Source organism: Dromiciops gliroides, chromosome 1, assembly GCF_019393635.1.
Source record: "Dromiciops gliroides isolate mDroGli1 chromosome 1, mDroGli1.pri, whole genome shotgun sequence".
In the NCBI taxonomy this organism is placed as follows: domain Eukaryota; kingdom Metazoa; phylum Chordata; class Mammalia; order Microbiotheria; family Microbiotheriidae; genus Dromiciops; species Dromiciops gliroides.
Window position 1 is genome coordinate 439,078,173 of NC_057861.1, and position 27,679 is coordinate 439,105,851.

Sequence of the window (27,679 nt, forward strand, 5' to 3'; positions counted from 1 at the left end):
GAGTTACCTGGTTTGATGAATATTTGATACCTCTGATTTCCTTTTAACCAATAAAGCAGATAATCTAAAAAGATTTGTTGTTCATTTAGTTGAGCTGTGTACAACTCTTCATGACCCCATTTGGGGTTTTCTTGGCAAAGATTCTAGAGTGGTTTGCCATTTCCTACTCCAGCTCATTTTACAGATGAGGAAACTGAGGCAAACAGGGTTTAGTGTCTTGCCCAGGGTCAATACAGCTAGTGTGTGACCAGATTTGAACTCAGGTCTTCCTGACTCTAAGGATCTAAAAATATTATGAGTCATTAAAAGTACTTAACAAATCAAGTAATAAAATCTTGAGGGGCTGATCCTTGTTTTTCATCTTTTGATGAAATTCAATGTAGTTCAATCAAATTAAGAGGCAGCTAAGTGGTTCTATGAGTACTGAACCTAGAGCTAAGAATATGAGTAAAAAATCTGGCTTCACATACTTACTTTTTGTAGGACCCACCCCAAGTACATTATTTTTGTCTGCTTCAGTTTCTTCATCTCAAAAATGGGGACAATAAGGGGGCGGCTAGGTGGCGAAGTGGATAAAGCACTGGCCCTGGATTCAGGAGTTCCTGAGTTCAAAAACGGCCTCAGACAATTGACACTTACTGGCTGTGTGACCCTGGGCAAGTCACTTAACTCCCATTGCCCTGCAAAAAAACCCCCAAAAACAAAAAACAAAACAAAACAAAAAATGGGGACAATAGCACCTACCCTCTCAGAGTTGTGAGGATAAAAATGAGATATTTGTAAAACACTTTGCAAACCTTAATGTGCTATATAAATGCTATTAGGTTTCCTTAACTGTAAAATGGGAATAATAGCACCTACCTCCCAGGGTTGTATCAAATGAAATAATATTTGTAAAGTGCTGAGCCCAGTAGATGGCACAAACCAGGTATTTAACAAATGCTTGCTTCTTTCCTTTTATTATTATTATTGAAATTGTTGACTTTATAAATTGCTGCTGTAGATTTGCACCAAACAGTCATATATGTCAACACTGATCCCTCAGACTTGGGGGGGGGGGGAAGGGGACCGGCAGTTACTATTGGTATGTCGGCATGTATTTTAATTTGTAAGTCCTAAAACTGAAAACTTAGGGGAAGAAATAGAACCTACTGACCAGGCAAGGTGGAAGTGGGAAGCTCTTTACAGAGGAATCGTATTTATAGGCAGAAGGTGTTTTTGATCAGCAGCTGCAGAGGATGAAGGCAAAAATAAAAGTGGTGACGAAACCACAGGAGCACCTACAAACTCTGCAGATTGCTCTTCTAGTTCTTTTTCTACTATACTTGTTTTTCCAAGTAGCAGGGCACCTAATAAACAAAATAAACAATGAAAAGGTACACACAAGGTAACAGATAACTAACATTTTAATACCCTGAGGTACTGACATGTTAAAAAAGGATACAAAATTGAAACAGACTTTCACAGGTTAATATTTACAACTGTAATATAAATTTTTATCAAGTTAATTTTCCTAGACCTTGATTTTATTATCTAATAGTTTACATTTCAACAGAATATTGACAGATAAACACTAATAATTACTTTGTTAATAATGAAAAAGGAAACTCTTTAGGAAAAATTAACACACTTTCTAGAGGTGCTTTTTTTTCCTCCCGGCAGTAATTCTGAACATTCAATGTATAAGTTCAAGTGATAAACTTTATATGAAATTCAATTTGACTAAGTATTTTTGTCAGTGCCTACTCTGTGCAGGGGGCTACTCATAGATGGCCAAGTGCACAGGGCAGGAAGAGTCACACTGGACTCATGAGTTATTGCTCAATATTGGTCAAATAACAATAATTGTAACATTTATAAAGCTCCCACAATTCACCTTTTGTGCTTTTGCTAAGAATGTCAGAAAATGAAGCATTAGTGTCCTTGTTCCAAGTTATTCCATTCTGGTTTACAACACATATGTCAGAAAGGAATCCGAAGAAACTTTACTACATGGAAGAATCCAGATTCAAATGAAAATATGGACCATGGGGTATCACAAACCACTGGAGGCAGAGAGAGAGAGAGGTAAAATATTCATACCCAAAGTCTCTCTTACTATACATGATACAATGCCCCTAGGATCACTAGGGATAGAAGTCAGTCTGAATTGTGAAGACCAGGTGCTACACATTCTTCCTACTCAAGGATTTTAACATCTATGAAACACCCATTGTGGGCAAGGCACTGTCCCAGGAAGGGGGATACAAAGACAGAGACCCCTGCACTTCATGAGATTATTTTCTATTAGGGTGAGGGGATGGGGAAAACATGTACACAGAAAAATATAATACAACATGTACACAGATAAATACAAGGTAGGACGTGATACGGGCAAAAGAGAAGGTACATGAGCAGAGGAAGGAGAGAGCACTTTCAGCTTGGGGGTAAAAAGGGCAGGTGCCCCCAGCTAACCATTAAACATGAGGAATCTCAGGGCAGGGATGAGGAGGAAGCACATTCTGAGTAGGTGGGGAATGTCCTGGGGGAAAATACAAATTTTGAGAAATAACAACAGTTGAATTTGGAAACAGCTAATCCAGTTTGGCTGGAGTGCATGGAGGGGAGGTATGTGAAGTTAGGCTCGAAAGGGAGGACTTAAGCTAGCTGAAGGACAGACCTGAGGCATCCTCTGCATGGCCCTAATGAGCACAGGGTCATGGGCCCTTTGTAGGCACCACTACTAGAGCAGGTTAAAGGTTGTTCTTGTCTCTGCTCGACTGTTAGTATTTTCTTGTTCTTGATAGTAAGGGCTAAGGGCATAAAATGGGAACTCACAATATCTGAGTTTTCTGGTTGGCTACTTAGGGTTTGCTGATTAAGGAACTTTGTAACAAGGATGCCTTGTACTTCTCCCACTCATGGAAGCAGATGACAACTTTGGCTAGGAAAAGAAGTTCATCTTTTTAGGGAAGGGAAAACCTGGGGGACAGCAGTGTGACAGCACAAATACTATTAAGGATATCCTAGTGCTTTCCTCTATTAGAGACCATACTCCTATGTCACTTTTCCTGAGGACACTTTCTAAAGAAAAAAGACAGGCATAATTCTCTTCAGAAATGAACATAGGAATGGATTCATTATAAATAAAGGCACATAATGAATTAGAAATTAGAGGTATCTGAATGGAAACAAGCCTTTTAGCACTCATACAAACAGATAATAGTGGCCAAAAGCTGGTTCCCAATAGCAACCAATTCTACATATATATATACATATATATACACATACACACATATATGTCATGATATTGAAAAAGATATGGCAGCAAATAAATATTAAACAAATTTCCATTAAAAAAGTTTCCAGATAAGGTTTAGGAAAAACCTTGTATATTCCAATTCATAATTTTATCATATTCCTGAATTCTTTGTTTTATGTGAGAAAGCTTATTCTTCAGGTATTCACAACGTTCTTTTTTTTCCAAAAATGTAGGATCCTATAAGAAAGACATAAAATATTTCATGATTAAAGAAACCTCTTTTTCTGACTTCCTTGAGAGAAGAGAAGACAAAAGCAAATGTCATCAGGAAATGAAATGTCTGGAAAAACACCTTTCAGATTAGATTTCCTGTAAATGGATGCCAATGCCTAACTGAGGACTTTTTGCGATTGAACTTGAGGTACCTGCCTTCTATGAAAAGACAGTGCTGTCTAATGGAAAGAACAGTAGATTAGAAATCAGGAGGCCTGAAACCAAATTCTGGTTTTGCTATTTACAATAAAATAGTGATAATAATACTTATTATACCAACCACCTCATGGGGTTAACATGGGGTGGTTGTAAAAACACCTCTTTGTAAACTGTAAAGAACTGTATGCATACAAGCTATTATTTTACTTATGCATCAAAAACATGATGAGATACAAAAGAATCAATAACACTTCTCTCTGCTGTTCTATAAGATTAAGTAGGGGATGGAAGAAGATCCAGAGCACCAGGACCCCCATTCTTTGTCTGAAATTCTGAGTTCCAGAGTCTTCTCCTTCCTGCAGCCTCTCCCCCACCTACTGAGAAGGCGGGAAATAGGATATCAATTATGCATATGAAGTAATGAAAAACATATTTCTACATTACCCATGTTAAACAAAAAGGCAAGAAAAATAAGGAAAGTGAAAAACATCATGTTTTAATATGTACTCAGAGTTCATCCTTTCCTTCTCTGGAGGTGGATCGCATTTTTAATTATGAGTCCTTTGGAAGTGTAGGACTTTCAATCTTATAAGGAAGAATGGATCAAGAATTTGGGAAATGGCCTTCAAAACTTAAGTTATTCAACCAGGATATGCTAGAATTTGGCTAAGAAAGATCAGAAAAGAAGGTATAGAGAATATACACTACCTGCTTCCTTAAGTAATTTGGTTTTAAGTCACATATAAATAATGACCCTACTATATAGCAGTTGTTTGCCCTAAAAGCCAGTATTCAGTAGTAGTGAAATCACAGTGGTTAAAATTCATAGGTATACTTACATTCTTTTTCTTCTTAAATTCCTGAAGAATTTTTGAAATTCTTTCATGTTCCTAAAAATACAATTATAAAATTGAATATGAAAATTTTCTTTTACATGACTCATCTCATAAACTTCCCAAAGTAAGGGAGAAATTAGAATTGAAAATTTATTTTTCTACCTATCAAGGTTATAACAAAAGCATTTGCACAACAACCCTTTCCCCAACCATATAATTATATTAAGTAAAAAATGAAATATAAAAACTTTAACCTTAAAAGTTTTCTAATTTTCCTGCAAGCATTTATTCAACAAACATTTACTGAATATGTCACCATGGTCAGGGTGAACTGTCCTTTGGGCAGTGTTTTGTTGTTCACTCGTTTTTCAGTTGTGTCTGACTCTGTGTGGAGTGTTCTTGGCAGTATAGATACTGGGGCAGTTTGCCATTCCCTTCTCCAAGGTGTGCCTATTTTGCAGATGAGGAAGTTGAGGCAAATAGGGTTAAGTGACTTGCCCATGGGGGCAGCTAGATGGCACAGTGGATAAAGCACCAGCCATGGATCCCGAAGGACTTGAGTTCAAATCCAGCTTCAGATTCTTGATACTTACTAGTTGTGTGACACTGGGCAAGTCACTTAACCCTCACTGAAAAAAGTGACTTGCCCAGTGTCACACATAGCTAATAAGCGTCAGAGGCCAGATATGGATTCAGGAAGAGGAGTCTTCCTGACTCCAAGCCTGGCACTCTATCCACTGTGCCACCTAGCTGCCTTTTTTGGGAGTACATGTAATCTAGTATTATGTGACTGTCTTCTGCTAAATGTTTCTTCTGTTAGAATATGACAAAGCAATTTTTATTTTTATTTTGGTGAGGCAGTTAGGGTTAAATGGCTTGCCCAAGGTCATACAGCTAGTAAGTGTTAAGTGTCTGAGGCTGGATTTGAACTACTATAAAATAAAAAAAACAAAGCAACTTCTTGCAAAGTGACCTTTTTATTGGAGATGATTTTCAGTTTGGTCCCCTTTCTCAGGATTCTTCAGTGTCTGACTGTCTTTAGGATAGATTATACACACCTCTGGCATTTATAGTCCTTGACAATTAATTGATAACCTTCAATCTACCCTCTGAGGCTGCTTATACATTACTCCCTCTCATGTATTCTGTTTGCCAGTCAAACTCATCTCCTTGCTATATGCCCTAAGATGGCATTCCATCTCTGGGCCTTTTTGCAGGCTGTCCTCTGTCCTTGGAATACTTCCTCCTCCCCATCTCTGCTTCTTGGAAATTTCAGCTGCAGGAATACATCCTTCAAGGTCTTTCCTGATTCCCCCAGTCGTTTATGAGATCCTGCTTCTCCCCATTATTACGTGTTTATTTTGCATATATCCTATGTTTACCAATCTGTAAATATGCTATATCCTCTAAGTTCCTCAGGCATTGGTCATATCTTAATTTTGAATGACTCATATAAGCCATGGAAATAAGCCTTATTAGTTTCTTGAAATAGTCATTTCCCTGTGGAAGTCTCACCTGTATTTAACCTCATGGTTAAAGGTGCCAGAGCTTCCATATCCCTGGTATAGCCTTCTGGGGCTCCAGGACCTACATACTCTCATGAATCATCAATGTAGGATTTTTGTGGAGCTGAGATGGATAATCACAGTGCTGCACTGGTACATGTGAAATGTTAAAGAACTGAAAGGAAGGCTCCCATGGAGCAGTTATGGGAGATACACCCAAGAAGAGAAGCCAAGTAGTGCAGTGGATAGAGCACCAGACCCAGTGTTAAGAAGACACATTTTTTTGGGTTCAAATCCAGCCTCAGTCACTTACTAGCAATGTGACCCTGTGCAAGTCACTTAACCCTCTTTGCCTCAGTTTCCTCATCTGTCAAATGAGCTGGAGAAGAAAATGGCAAACCATTCCAGTATCTTTGCCAAGAAAACCCCAAATGGGGTCATGAAGAGTTGAAGCTTACCGAACACCACCACCCAAGAAGGTATGAGCAAACTGTGATCTACACCAGAATAGCCAATATCCATATGGATGAAATCAAGGACTCACCAAAATACGAAGTAGTTAAAATAGTCAATGTAATTATTGTCTTTTACAAAAGATATGGGGAGGGGCAGCTAGATGGTGCAGTGGATAGAGCACCGGCCCTGGAGTCAGGAGTACCTGAGTTCAAATCTGGCCTCAGACACTTGACACTTACTAGATGTGTGACCCTGGCCAAGTCACTTAACCCTCACTGCCCCACAAAAAAACACACACAACCCCCCCCCCCAAACCCTACCAATTCCTTCAGGGTTCTATCTAGTTTCTGCTGCCCCCAAATCTTCTACAATCTGTGCCTAGCTAGGAGTATACGAGAGCAAACAGGCCCTGCTACACAACCCCATTCGTTACTGATGTTCTTTTTTCCCTTTAAAAAAATTATAAGCTTTAAAACAATAAATGTGAACACTTCCATAAACAAATAAGAACAGAAGTAGCACTGTGCACTTCCATAAACAAATAAGAACAGAAGGAGCACTGTATTTGAAACTGTGTGCTTCTGTTTTATACTTCACTTTTTAATTTTTTTCACTTTAGTATTTTATTTTTCCCCAATTACATGTGAAGATAGTTTTCAACATTCATTTTTTTGTTTTGTTTTTTGCAGGACAATGAAGGTTAAGTAACTTGCCCAGGGTCACACAGCTAGTTAAGTGTCTGGAGCTGGATTTTAACTCAGGTCCTCCCAAATCCAAGGCCAGTGCTTTATCCACTGCACCACCTAGCTGCCCTTCAACATTCATTTTTTTTTTTTTAATTTTATTTATTTATTTTTTTTGCTGGACAATGGGGGTTAAGTGACTTGCCCAGGGTCACACAGCTAGTAAGTTTCAAGTGTCTGAGGCTGGATTTGAACTCAGGTCCTCCTGAATCCAGGGTTGGTGTTCTATTCACTGTGCAACCCAGCTGCCCCCTCAACATTCACTTTTGTGAGATTTTGAGTTCCATATTTCTCTCCCCCTTCCCTAAGACAGCAAGCATTCTGATATAGCTTATAAAGTAGTCATGTTAAACATATTTCCACATTAGTCATATTGCAAAAGAAAAATCAGAACAAGAAAGCAAAAACAAAATAGTGAAAATATATACTTTACTTTTTTTTAAAAAAGAAGACACGTCAGACTTATTCTAACAAAACTGCCCTCTTGTTTGCATCCCCTTCTAAACTTCCTTCTGGGGGCAGCTAGATGGCGCAGTGGTTAAAGCACCGGCCCTGGAGTCAGGAGGACCTGAGTTCAAATCTGGCCTCAGACACTTGACACTTACTAGCTGTGCGACCCTGGGCAAGTCACTTAACCCCAATTGCCTTACTAAAAAAAAAAAAAAAGGATCAAAACTCCATTCTTAGCTCCCCTCCCCCTCCATTCCAAATGTAAGGCCTCCTCTTCCCCTCTCCTTGGAATCCCTAATTTGCTTCAAGGCTCAGTTTAAATACCACCTTCTGTGTGAACCCTTCCCTTATCTTCCTCTCTGCTAGTGCCTCCCCCTAACTACATCTTTTTTTTGTTTTTGTTTTTTTTGGTGAGACAATGGGGGTTAAGTGACTTGCCCAGGGTCACACAGCTAGTAAGTGTCCAGTGTCTGAGGCCAGATTTGAACTCAGGAACTCCTGACTCCAGAGCCAGTGCTCTATCCACTGCGTCACCTAGCTGCCCCCCTAACTACAACATCTTATATTGACTTCACATATATTTCTATGTGCATGTGTGTTTTCTTCCCAGATAGCATCTAAACTCCTCCAGGGCAGGGGCTGTTTCCTTTCTGTCTCTGTAACCCCCTACCCCCAACAGAGCACCTGGCACAAAGGAAACACCTAAGAAATGCTTGTTGACCCTGCTCTCTGAAGACAATCTACATTGTCCTCACTTGGCACCTCAGTTCACAGAATTCCCCAGACTAGATGGTCTCACCCACTGCAGACCCATTTCCCATCAACTACAATCTTACCCACCCTTTTCCTTCTCAGCCACAAATGAATGTGACCTCTTCAGTCTCTGAACTCTCACACTACTTTGTATCCTTCTCATGCACTTATTGCATTCTATTTTTAGGGCAGTTATAATGGGTCCAAGTGTTGTCTCCCACTACTTGACCATAAGCTTGTTGGAAGATAGGGATCTTTGTATCTACCATGGTAAGGCAGCAGTTTAAGGCAGGTTTTGTGAATGCTTGAATATTCTTGCAATTTAATTAAATTCAAAACGAGTACTAATTAAGTTGGATAGTTCATGAAAAAAATTATCACAGATTTAGCTTTGAGGTTCATCTTGCTACATTACCTTACAATGTAGTTTGGGGTTTTTTTTGTTTTTTTTTTTGCAGGGCAATGGGGGTTAAGTGACTTGCCCAGGGTCACATAGCTAGTAAGTGTCAAGTGTCGGAGTCCGGATTTGAACTCAGGTACTCCTGAATCCAGGGCTGGTACTTTATCCACTGCACCATCTAGCTGCCCCTACAATGTAGTTTGAAAGCAGATCTTGACCACTTACAGGGGGTGGGGCAATTCAAATGACTTTCTTAAACTCAAGAGGATAGAACTAGAAATGGAAAGTTCTAAAAGTATGATTTGTATTTCTACCTACAGTCAAAGATTTCTTTCTTCAGATGACCATAAGGCCTTCTTACCTGTCTGTTTTCTGAGTGATGTGGCAATCTGCTCATCATTGCATCCAACTCATCAAATTTTCTAAGGACAGCTTGGACTTCAGCAGATAGCTCTTTATATTCTGAAAACTGGTCTTTGAACACAGCTTTATAGCGTTCTCGTTCATCATCTGACTGAATCACAGGGTACTTCCTAAAGGAAAAAAACCCCACAAATCTGTAAATCTACATCAAGATAAGTAAAAATGGTAGCTTCAGCTTGTTCTTTAACAACTGCTATTTATACACCTTGAACTCAAAGAAAGAGCTAACAAATTAATATCTAAATCAGTAAAGAAATCGTGAAGAAGGAAACAAAAACCACAAAATGGAAATCTATCATAATTCTAATGAAAGAGACATTTTCAGAAAATGTACTCACGCTACATAATCTGGCATCACTATGGGCTTAGGAATGTGTCCAGATGGGATGTGTCCACTAAGTAGTTCAGGCTTTAATTTTGTTGCTCTCAACTCTTTGAAATTAACTTCTGAGTCTCTTTGTCTCTCATCACTGCTGGGCATTTCATGCTGAAATTAAAATAGCACATTTTTTTCCTTTAAAACAAAAGCACTTAAGCTAGAATTCATGCTCAGCAGAAAACTGAAGAAGAGGCAAAAGAAGAGTTATGATGCCTCATTCATTTAGCAACCAATCGTTCATTTTCATCAGAAAAGAATCCTTAATATTTAAAACGTGCATTTGCATTAGACTTGAAATTCAGTAAGAGTTCACTTGGGACAGCTCAGTGGCACAGTAGATAAAGCACTGGCCCTGGATTCAGGAGGAACAGATTTCAAATTGGACGTCAGACACTTGACACTTATTAGCTGTGTGACCCTGGGCAAGTCACTTAATGCTCATTGCTCGTCCCAGCCCCCCACCCCCAACAAAAAGAATTCACTGCATCAGAAAACATTCCACTCTCTACACAGTAACTGCAAATGGTAGAGGTGGATAGATATCTTAAATAATTTAAAAAATTATTATCTATTTAAGATTTCTATCCTGCCTATCTCTAAAAGGATTTGAGGCAGTTTCCAAGATTAAACATTAAAATAACAGTGAAAGTACATGTTACCAGGCACTTGAGATGAAGTGCTTCCTCTACCTGGGTCCAAATAACTTATTTACCACCTGAGGTCAAATGGCATACCAAAAAAGATGAAACATGTTGGATTATGTTTTTCTTCGGAGTAAAAGAAATGTAACAATATGCACTGGATGGTAAATATTTACATATTATAAGAGAAAACAATGTTGGGGCTCTGTAGGTCAAAATGATGACTTTCTCTGAAAGATGATGCTCGGTTTTGCCGGATACATGATTCTTGGTTGTAATCTCAATTCTTCTGCTCTCTGGAATATCCTATTCCATGCCCTCCGGTCCTTTAATGTAGAAGCTGCTAGAACTTGTGCTATCCTGACTGGGGCCCCACAGTACTTGAATTCTTTCTTTTTGGCAGCTTGCAATATTTTCTCCTTGACCTGAGAGCTCTGGAATTTGGCTCTAATATTCCTAAGAGTTTTTCCTTTTGGGATCTCTTTCTGGAGGTGATTGGTGGATTCTTTCAATTTCTATTTTACCTTCTGTTTCTAGAATATCAGGGCAATTTTTCCTGACAGTTTCTTGGAAGATGATGTCTAAGCTCTTTCCTTGATCATGGTTTGCAGGTAGATCAATAATTTTCAAATTATCTCTCCTGGACCTATTTTCCAGGTCGGCAGTTTTCCCAAGAAGATATTTCACATTGCCCTCTATTTTTTTTTTAATTCATTTGGATTTGCTTTATTGTATCTTGGTTTCTCATAAAGTCACTAGCTTCCATTTGTTCAATCCTAATTTTTAGGCAATTATTTTCATCAGAGAGCTTTTGTACCTCCTTTTCCATTTAGCCAATTTGGCTTTTCAAGATGTTGACTTTTTTCTCATGTCTTTCCTGCATCCCCCTCATTTCTCTTCCCATTTTTTCCTCTACCTCTCTAACTTTATCTTCAAAGTCCTTTTTGAGAGCCTCTATGGCCTGAGACCAATTCATATTTTTCTTGGAATGATGACTTTCTTTAATGTTGAAATATAACTCAGGCATATGACTCTGAGAAGGTGATATGGGGGACAGCTTGGTGACACAGTGGGAAGCACCAGATCTGGATTCAGGAGGATCTGAGTTCAAGTCCAGCCTCAGACATTTGATACTTACTAGCTGTGTGACCCTGGGCAAGTCACTTAACCCTCACTGCCCCCCACCCAAAAGAAAACAAAAAACAAAAAAAAGAAAATGAAAAAGAAAGAGAAGGCGATATGGTTGTTGATGGGGCAGAAGTTGGAGGGGTGGGGAAGGGTTCCCCACCCAAGGGAGACTAATAATGCAGGCTCAGAATTAGAGTTTTGAAGAGCAGGGTAGTTTTGCTTTGTTTTTAAGCAAATTGTGCATTCAGAAAAAGGATAAAAATGGTCTTGCCTCTCTGTCTCACACAACTAATCAAGTGTCTGAGGCAGGATCTGAATTCAGGTCTTCCTGACTCCAAGTCTAACACTTTAACCAATATAACACCCAAGGAGAAGCCTAACTAAAAGGAGGAAAGTAGGAGATAAAAAGGAAAGGGGAAAGCCAGGGCTGTGAAAAATATAGCTGCTGAAAAATAAGTTTCCATATGAAACCAGGGGAGCCTTTTAATCTTTAGAGTAAATGATTCTACTTCTATAGGGACTCTGGGTCCCTGAAAAGGATAAAAGTGATAGAAGTAGAAAGTTTATTGAAGCCAGTGGTGAGTGGGAGGAACAGTATCACGGAGTTAAAAAAGAACCGGACGTTGGGGGCAGCTAGGCGGCGCAGTGGATAGAGCACCGGCCCTGGAGTCAGGAGGACCTGAGTTCAAATCCGGCCTCAGACACTTAACACTTACTAGCTGTGTGACCCTGGGCAAGTCACTTAACCCCAACTGCCTCACTTAAAAAAAAAAAAAAAAAGAACCGGACTTGGATTCAAAGCCACTGTGTTTGAGCCTGGGTTCTCCTATGGGTCATTTAGTGCAACATTTTCCTGGTCAAAGCACTTTACCTCGTGAGATCTTGGTTTGTTCACCTGTAAAATGAACAGGCTGGATCAGATCATCTTTAAGGTCTCTTCCAGGTGAAAATTCTATAAAGTAATGTATGGGGGCTACTTGAGGGGAAGCCCCACAGATTGATGGCTTTAGGGTGACAGCTGTCTAAAGATTCTTCTTCCATGATTTCTCTATATGCACAATATAGTTATTTGCCTTAAACACTTTAGTTTAACATTTGCTCATTCAAAAGGTCACCAGTTGTGACCAGCCAAGAGCAAACACCATTGATTGTATGGCTCAGGAAAAAATTCCAAGCTGAGCCCTCAGACTGGCCTAGGAAAAGGGGAAGCATGAGGTCTGTGGTAGGGGGAAGGGAGGTTACATGCTTTGGAAGGAAACAGTGACTGCTAGAGCTCATACAGCTATGGGCCAAAAAGCAATAGGAACACCACCAGAAACAGAGAGCAGGGTGCTCCAATCAACACAAAATGGTAAAAAAAACCCATCACTATAGTCAAAGACTTGAGCTTATTTACAAATCTGGTTTGCTCCACACAAGACAGAGATGTTCTTCAAAAAGATGTTTTTAAATTTACCCACCCTCTCTATAGCCCAAACTATAAGAAGTCACTATTTAGTGACGGCATTTCTGTGGGGAGACATTATCATAGGGGTCAAGTATATTGCTCTTTGATGATCTAACAACACAGAGATAGGACTTGGTGAATCTAGCAAAATGGAGAGTTGATGCACATTTGCTCATTTCTCAAGGCTTCCAGCAATACCACTATTAGGTCTGTATCTCCAAGTGATTAAAAAAAAGGGGGGAAAGGACATATTTGTATAAAAATATTTACAGTAGCTCTTTTTGTGGTGGCAAAGAATCAGAAATTGATTGAATGTTCATCAATTGGGGAAAGGCTGAACAAGCTGTGGTATACGATTATGACAGAATAGTACTGTGCATTAAGAAATGATGAGCAAGGTGATTTTGGAAAAACCCAAAGTCTTCTGTGAACCAATACAAAGTGAAGTGAGCAGAGTCAGAAGAACACCGTACAGCAATACTGTACAATGATCACCTATGAATGACTTAGCTCTTCTCAGCAACACAATGATCAAAGACAATTCCAATGGACTCATGATGGAAAATACTATTCACCTCCAGAGAGAACTGATGGAGTCTGAATGCAGATTGAAACATACCATTTTTCACTTTTGTGTGTGTGTATTTTCTTACACAACATGACAAATTTGGAAATATATTTTGGATGACTTCATATGTACAACCTATATAAAACTGCTCACTATCTCAGGGAAGGGGAGGTGGAGGGAGAAAATTTATAATGCAAAATTTCAAAAAAGAATGTTAAAACTGTTTTTACATGTAATTGGAAAAAAAAGAAATATTCTAAAAAAGTCAATGTCTTAAAAGCAAGATCACAGTTACAACAAGTTATCACTGGGTCAGGATAGTGTGCTGTTGATTCAGTTGGTAAGTCATTTATTAAGCACCTCTTAGTTGTCAGGCACTGTGCCTTATAAGGGTTAAAAATTAAAAAAAAAAAAAGAGGCAAAAACACAGTTCCTATTCTCAAGCAGCTCACATTTTAATGGAAGAGACAACTTGTAAATAACTAAGCATATACATGATATATAGTGTGAATGGAAAGTACTCTCTGATTATTAGTGGTCAGGGAAACTCAGTAATCTCCAATTTTAGATATCCAAAAGGCAGATGAGGATATGAAGCTAGACCTCAAGAGAGATTAGTGGTGGCTATTCATATCTGGGATTCATCTCCAGGAAGAGGATAACCGAATCCATAGGATGATCTGATAAGATCACTGAGTGAGGCAGAATAGAATAGGGGTTCTTAACCTTTGTTGTGTCATGGACCAGTTAGGCAGTCTGGTGAAGCCTATGGAGCACTTCTCAGAAGGTTTTTAAATGCACAAAATAAAAATGTTGCATTTAAAAGGGAACTGGGGGGCAGCTAGGTGGTGAAGTGGCTAGAGCACTGGCCCTGGAGTCAGGAGGACCTGAGTTCAAATCTGACCTCAGACACTTAAGGCTTATTAGCTGTGAGACCCTGGGCAAGTCACTTAACCCCAACTGCCTCACCAAAAAAAAAAAAAAAGAAAGAAAGAAAGAAAGGAAGGAAAAAAGGGAACTGGTTATATTGAAATATGTTGAAATAGTTATCAAAGTATGGGGGAGGGGGCACGGGGAGAAGCAGGACTACTGTGCCCAGATTAAGAAACCATGATGTGTGAGAAAGAAGGGATCTGGACAGAGCCTTAGAAGAAAGCCACTGAGCTGTTAAGTAGCAGAGCTGGGATTTCAACATGAATCCTCAGACTCCAATTCTCTCCTTCCATACAGCCTTGAACAAGTGTGTCATCCTGTCCATTTGCCCACCTGACTTCTTGATTTGATTTTTTAAATTAAACAAAGTATTTTTATGGTCTGGGAGCGGGGGGGGGGGGGGGGGGGGGGGGGGGGGGGGGGGGGGGGGGGGGGCGGGGTCCTTAAAGATTCAGGTTATTTTCCTTGACTTTTGACTTTGCTTATGTTATCTCCCAAATAACTACAAATACATATGTTCTACTTTTCAAGTGTTCCTCATCTGCTGTTAATTAGGAAAAGTCAAGTGCAAAATGGGTCCCATGAGTCTAGACATATAACAGCAAGTTAAAATGGTTTCAAGACCTCTGTAGGTAAGTGCTATGTATGAGCTCCAGACTAAGATATGAAAGCTCAGAAATGCACACCAAAGAAAATGGACAGGGTCTGAACCACAGATGGTAGGTTTAATAATGTGTTTCTTTACTTTAGCAACTACAGTCTTGTCAGCAAATACCAAAAGGGAAATACCAGAGGGGCCAAATTATGAGCTGAGACAAGCTGCTAAAAGCAAAGCACTTGATCAACTATGACAGACTTAGCTCTTCTCAGCAATAAAATAATCCAAGACAATTCCAGAAAACTCATGATGGAAAATGCTCTCCATATCCAGAAAAAGAACTATGGAGTTTGAATACAGACTGAAGCATACAATTTTTACTTTTTTTGTTTCTTCTTTCTTGTTGTTTCCCCCCCTTTTTTTCTGATTCTTCTCTCACAACATAACTAATGTGGAAATATGTTTAACACAATTGTACATATATAACCTGTATCAAATTGCTTGATGTTTTGGGGAGGGAGAAAAACTTGAGACTCAAAATCTTACAAAACTGAATGTTGAAAAATATCTTTTCATGTAATTGGGGAAAAAAGCAAAGCAATTAATAAATAAATGTATGTCTTGCCTTGGTGGCATTTTTTCCTCTCAGAAAACAGAGGAAGCAAGAAGAATGGCTATTTTGGACTTCATCCTAAGAAGGAAGAGCCCGGAAGAGTACAAATCAAAGAAACTTCTGGAAAATTTGATTATATAAAGTACCAGCATTTATTAAGCCAAGTACTGTGCTAAGCATTTTACACACATTATCTCATTTGATCCTTACAACTACCCTGGGAAGTAGGTGCTATTATTTTTCTCCTTTTATAGCTGAGGAAACCAAGGCTAGAAAAGGTTAAGTGATTTTGCCTATAGTAGTCTCCCTGACTCCAAGCCCAGTACTCTAATACCCTGGAATTTATAAGAATGAAGAAAGGTAAGCTCTAGTCAGTGAGGCACCCTAGATGTCAGAAGAGCAGAATTTGAGGAGCTCAGAGAAAAGATAGGTAAGATCTTTTAGTCAGAGGCTCTAAAGTTGATGATGACTCAAGAGGGATATAGGAGGTTCTAAAACACAAAATTCAGATGACGTGATATGAAATGGTCCTGAAGTAGAAAAAAAAGGAGCAAGTATCTAAGGAAATCAAGGTGGCTTCTGTCTAAGGAGATCCAATTTTGAAAGGAGATGTACATGGGGCAGCTAGGTGGCGCAGTGGATAGAGCACCGGCCCTGGAGTCAGGAGTACCTGAGTTCAAATCCGGCTTCAGACACTTACACTTACTGGCTGTATGACCCTGGGCAAGTCACTTAACCCTAACTGCCTCACTAAAAAAAAAAAAAAAGAAGAAGAAGAAAAAAAGAAAGGAGACGTACAAAAGATAGAAAGGAAGGGCAGGTATCCAAAGACAAATACAAGATGGTGGCATGGATTGGAGAGAGTAATATCAAGAAAACTAAAGCCAAAAATGAATTGAGGTTAACAAAATGTGCCAAGAATAACAACAACAACTAGGGGAAGAAGGGTTTTTTAAAAAAAAGTTATGTCTGGAGGAAAAAGAATTAGGAAGGGATGAGTTTTCCTGCACGAAGATAGCTAGTATAATGATGATGGTTTCATTTTCCTTGATGGAAAAAAAAAGAGAACTACACACTGAATAGGAAATGGCAGGACAAATGTGGTTTTAAAGGAACAGAAGCCCAAGGTAGGTGAAAAACCTAAGAAAGTAATTTTCGCAGCTAGGTGGTACAGTGGATAGAGCACTGGCCCTGGAGTCAGGAGGATCCGAGTTCAGATCCGACCTCAGACACTTAACACTTACTGGCTGTGTGACCCTGGGCAAGTCACTTAACCCCAATTGCCTCAACAAAAAAAAAAAGGAAAAAAATAAAAAAATAATACCTTACTTCAAAAAAAATGGGCAGCTAGATGGCGAAGTGGATAAAGCACTGGCCCTGGATTCAGGAGGACCTGAGTTCAAATTTGGCCTCAGACACTTAACACTTACTAGCTGTGTGACCCTGGGCAAGTCACTTAACCCCAATTGCCTCACTAAAAAAAACACACAAAACAACAACAACAACAACAACAACAAAAAAAGAAAGTAATTTTCTTTGGTCTAGATCCATGATTTCATTGATGGTGGGTGAGGGAAAAACCAGTGAGGAAATTCCCTATAGCAATACAGATCAGCAACTGTTCTGCCAGTTACAGTCTTTGAGAAGAGAAGGGTCCTTTAATCTGGAATCTATAAACTTAAAAAATATATATATTTTGGGGGGCAGCTAGGTGGCGCAATGGATAAAGCACCAGCCCTGGATTCAGAAGGACTTGAGTTCAAATCCGGCCTTAGACATTTGACACTTACTAGCTGTGTGACCCTGGGCAAGTCACTTAACCCCAACTGCCTCACTAAAAAAATAATAAATAAATAAATAAATTTGAAAAATTAAAAAATATATATACTTTGACAACTCTTTCAATAAGATTGTTTTCCTTTCTCATTCTATGTATTTTATGAATTTAAAAGTATTATCCTGAGAAGGGATCCACAAGCTGCCTCCATGAGCCTGACAAAGGGATCCACAACCAACAAAAGAAAGAACCTTTATCTCACACACACACACACACACACACACACACACACACACACACACACACACGTCGGATTTGAACTCAGGTCCTCCTGAATCCAGGGCCAGTGCTTTATCCACTGTGCCACCTAGCTGCCCCAGAATCCTTATCTTAGAACCCTGTCTGAGGGACTGCTCAGGGTCAGACGGCCAGCATGAGTCAAAATGGACAGGGCTCAGGACCAGGTCTTCCTGACACAAAGGACAGGTCTCCATGCAGTGTTTCCTCTCTAAAAGAGTAACTAAAACTCTTTAAATGAGTTTGAGTTTCATGAATAATGGGTATTAGATTGCTTGCCTTCTCAATGAGCAGCAGAGAGGATTTCAAACAAAATAAATGTTAAAAAAAATTTAAGTGAGTTTAAGTTTCTAGATGTAAATGAATCAACACCATGGCTACTAAAAGAACTTGTAAGAAGAAAGGAAGAAACAAGCATTTATTAAAGAAAGAAGAAAAGAGGCATTTATAAGACTCTTACCATGGATCAGGTACTATCCTAAGCATTTTACAAATATTTCCTTTGCTCTAGTAGAGGTGATTACAGAAACACTATCAGTTATCTTTGAGGTATTGTGAAGGAGAGGTGTTACAAAACTAGAGATGAATTAGTGGTCCAGTTTTAAGAATGGGGAATTTTGGAATCTAATGTTGATTCCAGAAAAAATCACAGATTATGGAAGAGATGGTTTGAAAACTCAGAAGAAGATGCAGAGATCAACAAAAACCAATAGGGGTTAATGAAAAACAAATAATTTCTTTTTCAGAGAGGATCTCTGATGGGGGAATGCCTTAGTCAGAATTTCAACAAGATTTTTGTTGAACTTGATTTCAACAAGACCTCTGACAAAGTCAAATGGTACTGTTTTAGTCATTTTTATTCTCTTAATTTAAACACATAAAGAATATAGTTAACACTTTTCTAACCTTTTAATTCTACTAGGCCTAAATTGATTGATTTTTTTTGGGGGGGAAATTGATTCATTTTTAAAGCATAATGGGGGCGGCTAGGTGGTGCAGTGGATAAAGCACCGGCCCTGGATTCAGGAGTACCTGAGTTCAAATCCAGCCTCAGACACTTGACACTTGTGTGACGCTGTGTGACCCTGGGCCCATTGCCCCTCAAAAACAAAAACAAAAACATTTTTAAAGCATAATGAGCTGAGGTCGATTCATTTTTGCATTTTTAAAAAATGTTGTTTCTGTGTTGATCAACTGTGATAGACTTGGCTCCTCTCAGCAGTACAATGATCCAAGACAATTTCAAAGAACTCATGATAGAGAGTGTTCTCAACATCCAGAAAAAAGAACTGTGGATTATGAATGCAGATTGAACCATACTGTTTCTACTTTTCGGCTGTTTTTTTTCCTTCTTTTTTGAGGTTTTTCCCTTGTGCTCTGATTCTTCTTTCACAAGATGACCAATACAGAAATATGTTTAATGTGATTGCACATATATAACGTATGTCAGACTGCTTTCCGTCTTGGGGAAGGAGAAAAATTTGGAACTAAAAATCCTATGAAAATAAATGTTGAAAACTATCCTTATATGTAACTGGAAAATAATAAAATACTTTTATTTATTAAAAAAATGAAAAAAATGTTGTGAATCTCTGTCATTGAAAGGATTGAGAATATGGAAGATATTGGTAGTATCATGAAGGAAATAAGATCATAGTTTGTAAAAAGAGCTCTTGTAAAAAAAAAAAAGAGCTCTGTAATGGCTTCCTTTACTTTCACATAAGGTGTGAAATAAAAGGTATGAAATAAAAGTTAACTATTCTTACCATTGTTCTTTTAGATGCAATACAGGGTTCACTTATCTGAAAAGAAAAGAGCAAAAACAATTTTCCAAAATAATGTGAGTTCTCTAAAATATATATTCAGGGCTTAACTTTCAATTACTAAGAGAATGATTGTCTAGTTCAGTGATATCAAATTCAGATAGAAATGCATCCCCAATGGCTGCATATTGACTTAGAAAACCACAAATTAACAGTATCTATGATGTATTGTATTTTTATTTATTTCGTTAATTATTTTCCAATTACATTTTAGTTTGGTTGCTTATAGACTGGGAGGGGTGAGGGTGAGTTTGACACCTCTGATCTAGTTTATGAGTGCTCTACTATAAATTTTAAAATGCAGGGGGTACAAATAAAAAAGCAAAAATAGTCCCTGTCTACAAAAGAGCTTACTTTCTTTTCTTTTTTTTTTAATTAGTGAGGCAATTGGGGTTAAGTGACTTGCCCAGGGTCACACAGCTAGTAAGTGTTAAGTGTCTGAGGCCAGATTTGAACTCAGGTACTCCTGACTCCAGGGCCGGTGCTCTATCCACTTCGCCACCTAGCCGCCCCTAGAGCTTACTTTCTAATGGCAAAGAAACTCAAGGTGGGGAATGGTGGCCAGGTTCTTTGGCCTGGAAAGTTCCAGTTCCAGTGAGTGGGGCCACAGATAGGGAGACAGACTGATACACTCTATTCAGGAACAAGAACAGAGCAGATGTGATCCTGGTTTCTTAACTGGAAAAGGGGTAGTGGTCAATAGCAGTGTGGCTGTGGAGGAGATGGTCTGAGCCAAGTGAATGATGTAAAGTATGATGGCTGGATTTTTTCTAAAATAATGGTCAGGGAGAGGCAGTCACCCATTAGGATAGAAGAAACCCAACCCAGGGGAGCCATTTCTGTTAGACTGTAAACTCCTTGCGCATAGGGGCTATGTCCTATTAATTCATCTTGACCTGCTTAAGAGAAAATTGGGAACTCAAAAATATTTTTTAAGTGAATGTTAAAAATTGTTTTTACGGGGGCGGCTAGGTGGCGCAGTGGATAAAGCACCGGCCCTGGATTCAGGAGTACCTGAGTTCAAATCTGGCCTCAGACACTTGACACTTACTAGCTGTGTGACCTGGGCAAGTCACTTAACCCCCATTGCCCCGCAAAAAAAAAAAATTGTTTTTACATGTAACTGGGGAAAAAGAAAACATTTTAAAAAAATTAAAAATTATTTCTCTACTTGTTTCCTTAGCTCCTAAGGGACTGTGCTCTATGTATACGCAGTAAAGTCTGTTTATTAAAAGGTTTCCTGGAAATTTGAATAAATGAACCAGTGAATCAATCCAGGTACCTTTTAGACTGCTGAGGAGAAAGTTGGTTGGAACAATAAGAGGAAGTTCCTACTATATAGTTTGTCCTTTGAATCATTGTATGTCTCATGCTTAAAGTGAAAATGACAGTCAAATCATACTTAGCCTGAGAATGCTAACCAAACTGACTATATGCCCTCTGAGGTTCTTTCTGGCTCTTAATCTTTGATCCTATGGTTTTCTTTCTGATTGATTAAAAACACTGATACTCAATTTCATCTTAAAATTTGAAAACACAACGTTCTGGCTACTTTACAAAAACATTTACTTTGAATAATTTAGCTTAGTTGGTAAATTGGAGATACTGAAAGGAATACTGAACTAAGGGTGTTTGGGTTGGTTTGTTTGTTTTTTTGGATTAACTACAGACTTCAATGAGCCAAACTATTGCTGGTTCCCGTTGCCATGAATAATTAAGAGTTTGTCTAAATTGTACAAGGAATCAACGGAAAAAATGCTTCAGGCCATTATTTATATACACAAACACAAATGTCAGAGCTTGGCTAATTTTAAGGCTGCTTAGTACAGTGGAGCCAGCTCTTCAAGTTCTGATTCTACTACCAAGCACAAGTGTGACCTTGGGCAAGTCTCTTCTCTAAGGGTTTCCCTTTCCTTACTTATAAAACGCAGAGTTTAGATTAGATTTTATCTCCCAGCTCAGTGAGTCAATGAAAAGAATAAAAGGTAAGGACACCTTTTGGGGGGAAAGCACAAGGTGAATTCAAGCCCTGAGAGGAAGAAGTAGGAGCCTAAAAGCCCTGAATTTTGTACCAATAACTTAAGCAGAACACTTGGAAAAGAAATTGTATTTTGAGGTTTCTCATGTTATATTAAACACAGTGATTATTTTCAAATTATTCTTTTTTTTTTTAGATCAAGCTGTGAATCAACTTAAGATGTCTATGCCAGTGTGTGTTAATGATAACATCACAGGTGTCAATTTTCACTTGATCAGGTGTAGTGTGCAGCTCTAACCATACCATATTGCATGCAGTTTTATAAAGTAGTCTATGACATCTCGGTGTGGTAAAAAAGAGAATCCATGAGTTGGTTACAACTCTGATTGAAATGAAGATAAATACTGACCCTTTCATTGGCACAGGAAATTCCACTAAACACACTTCCTTAGAGTGAGAAAGAATAATACCAACTTGTTTCAGTTTAAAATGGAGTTGGTAAAAGTGTCCCTTAATATTTTTACTGTGGTTTTTTAAAAGTAATTTCTTTTTTTAAATTTAAAGTATTTTATTATAAAGTAATTTCAACAAAGGGGTTCCTATATGTTAATTTCCTGCGTCCATAAAATGGGCTCCCAGAGTGCCCTAGCAGATATTTTCTTAATTTCTTGATAAATGAAAGCACCTAGTTAAGTAATTAACAAAACAAAATACCACACAATTCTAAGAAATTTTAGATGCAGCAGCCCCATTATTATTATGCTATTTCACAGAATTTCAGTTATTCAACAACTTAACAAATTATAAGCAACTAACAGCACATCTACATAATTTGATTCAACTCAATAAGCCAAATAATGAATTAATATGAATAATGAATTAGTTATCAGTATTCTCTAAAGAATTTATTTAATTTTAATAATTCAAAAATAGGATCATAGGTTCATAGATTTAAACCCAGAAGGAACCTCAAAGATCATAGCCTTATATTCACCTCAAGAATTGACAAACATCAATATATTATTTACATTACATTAATATATTATATACTATATTCAGACCCACCTGAAATTTTCAAAGTGGTACAATGTCAAAATACAAGAGCAGAGAGGAAAAGCTAGGTGTCGCAGTGGATAAAGCACCGGCCCTGGATTCAGAAGGACCTGAGTTCAAATCAGACCTCAGACACTTGACACTTACTAGCTGTGTGACCCTGATCAAGTCACTTGCCCCTCACTGCTCCACAAAAAACAAGCAAACAAAAAAACAAATTACAAGAGTGGAATAAGAGGAATGACATGACATTTCAGTAGCATAGGGCAAGGATTTCTACAGTCAAGGACACAAAAATGTTTTTCTCCACATTAACAGATCTGTTCCTTCTGCTCTGTGGGGTAGATAAGAAACTAGGAAGGAGCTACCTTGGCACAGGGCTATTTATTGATAACTGAAACACAAAAGGCAATAAATCAATAATAGATGAATACTATACTTACCCTTTGCTGTTCCATGTACTCTCTGTGCCTCCTTGCTGCTTCATGCCTCCATAACTTGAGGCAAACTATAGCGCTAATGAGATAAACAATCATAGTGACAAACAAAAATATCATGGCTGCGATCTGTCCTCCTTCTACTCGGCAAAATGCTGCATTCATCGGTGTGTTAAATAAAGGGTAAGAGCAGAGGCCACCCCGGTTAGTATCATTTACATAGATTATGGCTGCAGACATGTACAAAATGAAGAGGGCGACGTTAATTCCAAACTCAGTCAGAGGCCACCAACTCGAGTCCAGAAGGATGGTCCGATAATACATAGACATGCCAAGAACTAGAAGGATAATGGTTGTAATCCAAGATAGCCCAGCAACAACCAGAATAAAGGGGGTTTTGGGGCCACTGTAGTAGTAACCTCCATACATGCTGCCCAGGCTACCTGTGCCCACACCATAGGGCTGTGAATATCCAAACAGGTTATACCATTCATTGTCTTTATGGATATAGGCTGTGACACAAGCAAAGACGCCTGCTCCTAAAAGCAGCTCCACGACACCAAGGATTCTCAGCAGTCCTGCCCATGACTTCATGTAGGAGTACCTCTGGTTATACTCTTCTACCTTTTCGCTGTAAGTCAGGACTGTTTGCGTGTGTCGCCCTAGGGATCCGTATGAATCTTGAGGGAGAAATGCTTCAGTTTCTTTCCGTGAACTGTAAGTTCCACCGGATTCTCTGTATGGATCTTTATGGTCACTGGGGTGGTTTGATCTTCCTGGTGAGGCTGGTGGGGAACACTCAACACCATCAGAAATATACCTAATGTCAGACACAGGCCTCTCCCATTCTGGGTCATTCCTTTTCTCTTTGAAGAAGTTCTTCCAAGAGTCTGGAACAAACCTCCTTACAGGTTTTATATCTGGAGCTAGGACTGGTTCTTCTGTGTCACTTGAATTAAAGTCTGGGCCAAATGGTGGCTGTAAGGGGAGAGGTGGAGGCGGCAAAGGATCTGCACTCACAGCTAATTCACTGTCTCGAAGACTCTGAAGTGTCCTCATGGTACCATCTTGATAGGAGGAGTCTCCTGGAACATCATTATAAACCCCGCCTGGGTTCCTAGATCTTCTCTCAGACACTGTGCAATTTGAGGACATTTGTGATTCTTACTCCTATTGCAGAAAATTACACATAGTTATATTCTCTTTCAGTTTGTCCCTTCCTCTTATACAAGTAGTAGCCAAAGTTCTCTTTCTGTTTATATTAATGTCTCATTATCAGAACTGAATGTTTGGCAATTCTATTAAACAGATAGCCCGAGATGCAAATTTAATCTCCAAATTTTAAAAGTAGTTTTAAATTTCAAAATATAATTTGAAATGTTCATTTGCTTCTACGTTCTCTGTAAAACTTTTTTAAAAATCTATGTAGGATTATAAAAAAAGCCTTAAATATAATTTTAAAAAGAATATACAGGGGGCAGCTAGGTGAAGCAGTGGATAAAGCACTGGGCCCTGGATTCAGGAGAACCTGAGTTCAAATTCAGCCTCAGACACTTGACTGTGTAACCCTGGGCAAGTCACTTAACCCTTAATGCCCCACTAAAATAAATAAATTAATTAAATAAAGTAATAGGGGAGAAGTCTCCTGGAGAGAATCAAGGAAAACTGTCCTAAAACACACACACACCCACACCCCCCACAGATAAACTCCTATTCTCAGATATTGTATGATTATATCAGTAATTTGAAGAGTCAGGAAACAGCACTCTTTTCAGGTGGCTCACATTTCCTTCAGACCAAATCGGGAGACTGTTCATAGCACAAGGAATCAATTTTGTCTTAATTAGGAAAACTAATTAGGGGAGCTCCCAATCTTGATAAAATCATAGGTTTGGAATAAAAAAGCCAATTCATAACTGTTCAATATAAAACAGAAAAGACAAATATTTGACACTTCAATTTTTCAAAAAGATTTCCAAAACGGAATCCTTCTTGACAAATCAGAGCAAAAAAAGGTAATTAAAAAACATTAAAAAGCACATCAAAACAAAATTACACAATTTAAAAAGCATAAACCTTGCTCCCTGTCCTGAAGGTTAGAATAACGGGGCTGTGTTTAACCAGTAAAAGGGAGTCCCACCCTACAAAAAAACTACCTTTTTTTTGGCAGGGCAATGAGGGTTAAGTGACTTGCCCAGGGTCACACAGCCAGTGTCAAGTGTCTGAGGTTGGATTTGAACTCAGGTCCTCCTGAATCCAAGGCCAGTGCTCCATCCACTGCGCCACCGAGCTGCCCCCAAAACATTACTTTCATAAGAGCTTTTGAATGATCTTCAAGAACAGCCCTTTAATCAACTGAAAGAATTCATAAAATCAGCATATAAGTTCTTTCTTTGCAAGTTGCCATAAAAGTTATAAAGTGTAAGGGCAGCTCGGTGGCGCAGTGGATGGAGCACTGGCCTTGGATTCAGGAGGACCTGAGTTCAAATCCGGCCTCAGACATTTAACACGCACTGGCTGTGTGACCCTGGACAAGTCACTTAACCCCAATTGCCTCACCCCCAAAAAAAGTTATAAAGTGGATTATCTTAAATTCTTAATTGACATTAACTACTAGACTCACATTCAGAAGGAGGGAATAGTTTGCTAAAATAATACCTAAAACAGTTCAATTTCCCCCCTCTCAAGAACCAGCAAATTATTTGTGAATGTATAAGAGACTTATTACTCCATTAACCACTGTGCAATTCACAAAGTTTAAATGCAGACTCTTAGAGCTTAACAATTTTAAATTCTCAGAGAGGGTGTAATGGGTCAATGACTCAATATTTGCTGTTATGCTGTCCCTAAACCAAATGGGTTACTACTCACTTTCAGCCATGCATCTGGTTGTCTAGTACCAGGCTGTCTTGGCAATAACATCTTACTAGAATTAATATAAAAAATATTGGAACTGGAAGGGTCCTGAGAGATCATCTGGTTCAACCCCCTCATCTTCCAGAGATGAGAAGGGACAAGTTTAAATCACTTGGATTTGGAGAAGAGTGGAACAACATAAACGATTCATCTGGATATTTTCATTGTAATAGCTAAATGTGTGCGTTCCCCATTTGCTTCTTAAGGGCTCTAAATAAATGAAACACTGAATCTATTCAAGTTTGGTTCGGTAACTATTATGGTGTTTCAGTTGAACAGTTTTTTATTTTGATTCAAGCTTGCAATTCAGTGTTTTTAAAAACAGGTTCAGCATCCTAAAGCAAGTGGCTTGGAATTTTTTTCCCTGTTTGTTTGTTTTGGTTCTCCTGGTGTTCACATTCTCCTTCTTTGGTTAAGTGTAATAACTGTGGGTAAGTGCATTATCACTTGCTAATCTCACATGAAAGAATGCCTCCTTCCCCAAAAATAACAAAGACCCACAGACTTCAGTTTAAATATAGCCAGACAGTTTGTTGGTCAATGTGAAATGACTCAGATTTTTCAGTGTTTCTATGTTCAAGGACAACATATTTTGTAGTTTCTGGGCTAGAAAGGACCTTCCTTAGAAATCATCTAGTCCAGTGGTTCTACAACTGTGGTTGGAGGACATCCTGAGACTTCTCAGGGGGTCTTTTAGGTCAAAACTATTTTCATAATACTAAGTCATTTTTAGTCTTAATACTGTAAATACCGATAGTCTACATAAAGAAAAACATTTGGGGAGGTGTAAAGTGGTCTCCAAACCAAAAAAATCCAACCGCCTCTTTTTACAGATGAAGGAATCGAATCCCTGAGGAGGTGAAATGACTTGCCTAAGGTCACACAGCTCAGCAGTGGACAAGATGCAATTTGTGTCCAGGTCCTATGCGTCCCACCCGAGGCTCTTTCCATTACATCATGCTGACTATTTACAAAATATATAACTAACTCTGAAAGCTTAGGGATAGTCCGCTTTCCTGGGCTAATACAGAATTTGAGCCCCGAGGTCCGGGGGCAGTGGGTCTGGGGGCTCTCCCGGCTTTTAAAGCAACAATGGGGGTTTTCGATAAGTTGCACTTGAAAGTGACCTTTTCGACTACGTCGGGCCGGGGTTTTCCCACCCGAAAGACAGCGCAGCCCTAGGCCGACCCCGTGCCCGTCCGGGGGTCCTGCCTCTGCTTGCTCCAGGACCGGCGCGCTCCGGGTCCCGCCCAGCCCTTTCCACGAAGGGTGCGCCCGGCGCTCATGCCCGCCCTCGCCTCCGGGGCAGCTCTGCTCCTTTCCTCGGGGACTCGCACCTCCCCCTCCCCCCCACACTGCCCCCGAAAAGCCGCCAGCAGCTCCTTTCTCTCCTAGCCCTTCTCCGAACCCCCGCGCCCTCGCCGCCCGGGGCCGGCCTCTTAGCCCCGGGCAGTCTCCTTCACTTACCGGGCGGGCGGCTCCGGGACCAGCGGGCGGCGGCGGCGGCGGCGGCGGCAGGGTGGGGTGGAGAGCGCCAGTCCCGGTCCCGGGGCCGGAGTCGCCCAGCGCGCACACCTGGCCACCCCGCCCGCACGCCCCTCCCCCCACCTCCGCCCCGGCGCTAGGACTCTCGGGGTCACGTGACGCACAGTTTCACCGTCCCCGGCCCGAAACTCTCTTGTGCGAGGCGGGGACAAAGTCGGGAGGCGAAGTCCCCGGCCTCTCGGCCGGAAGTGCCTGGAGCGCAGGTGGGGCTCCCTCTCATCCGCTCCCGGAGTTACCTGAGCGCAGGGGCCAGGACGGTCACCGACGCGGCCGCGGGAGGAAGGCGTCCCGTCCCGTCGGTTTGCCC

General features: G+C 39.7%; 1 protein-coding gene across 2 annotated transcripts; it reads right to left on the reverse strand.

Moving 5' to 3' along the window:
- Nucleotides 1-1,470: 1,470 nt before the first annotated feature.
- MARVELD2 (MARVEL domain containing 2) lies at nt 1,471-27,663 on the reverse strand. Of its 2 annotated transcripts, none has more exons than XM_043980046.1 (7): nt 27,609-27,663; nt 22,918-24,081; nt 19,387-19,422; nt 9,578-9,726; nt 9,178-9,349; nt 4,513-4,563; nt 1,471-3,478 (listed from the first exon to the last, which is right to left on the reverse strand). In XM_043980046.1, exons 2-7 carry the CDS (start codon nt 24,064-24,066, stop codon nt 3,356-3,358), a joined length of 1,680 nt encoding a protein of 559 aa, XP_043835981.1. In that variant the 5' UTR covers nt 24,067-24,081; nt 27,609-27,663; the 3' UTR covers nt 1,471-3,355. The 2 variants fall into 2 exon arrangements, with proteins under 2 accessions (XP_043835981.1, XP_043835973.1); XM_043980038.1 differs by lacking the exon at nt 27,609-27,663 and adding an exon at nt 27,295-27,422.
- Between the last annotated feature and the right edge of the window lie 16 nt (nt 27,664-27,679).

What these genes read in the sequence shown, in the direction of transcription:
- MARVELD2 (XM_043980046.1), bottom strand. Translation starts at nt 24,066, where the DNA reads ATGTCCTCAAATTGCACAGTGTCTGAGAGAAGATCTAGGAACCCAGGC. An exon ending in GTGATGCCAGATTATGTAGC is followed by an intron (nt 9,350 to 9,577) that starts GTGAGTACATTT and finishes TTTTTCCTTTAG; the next exon opens with GAAGTACCCTGTGATTCAGT. An exon ending in AATTTAAGAAGAAAAAGAAT is followed by an intron (nt 3,479 to 4,512) that starts GTAAGTATACCT and finishes TCTTTCTTATAG; the next exon opens with GATCCTACATTTTTGGAAAA.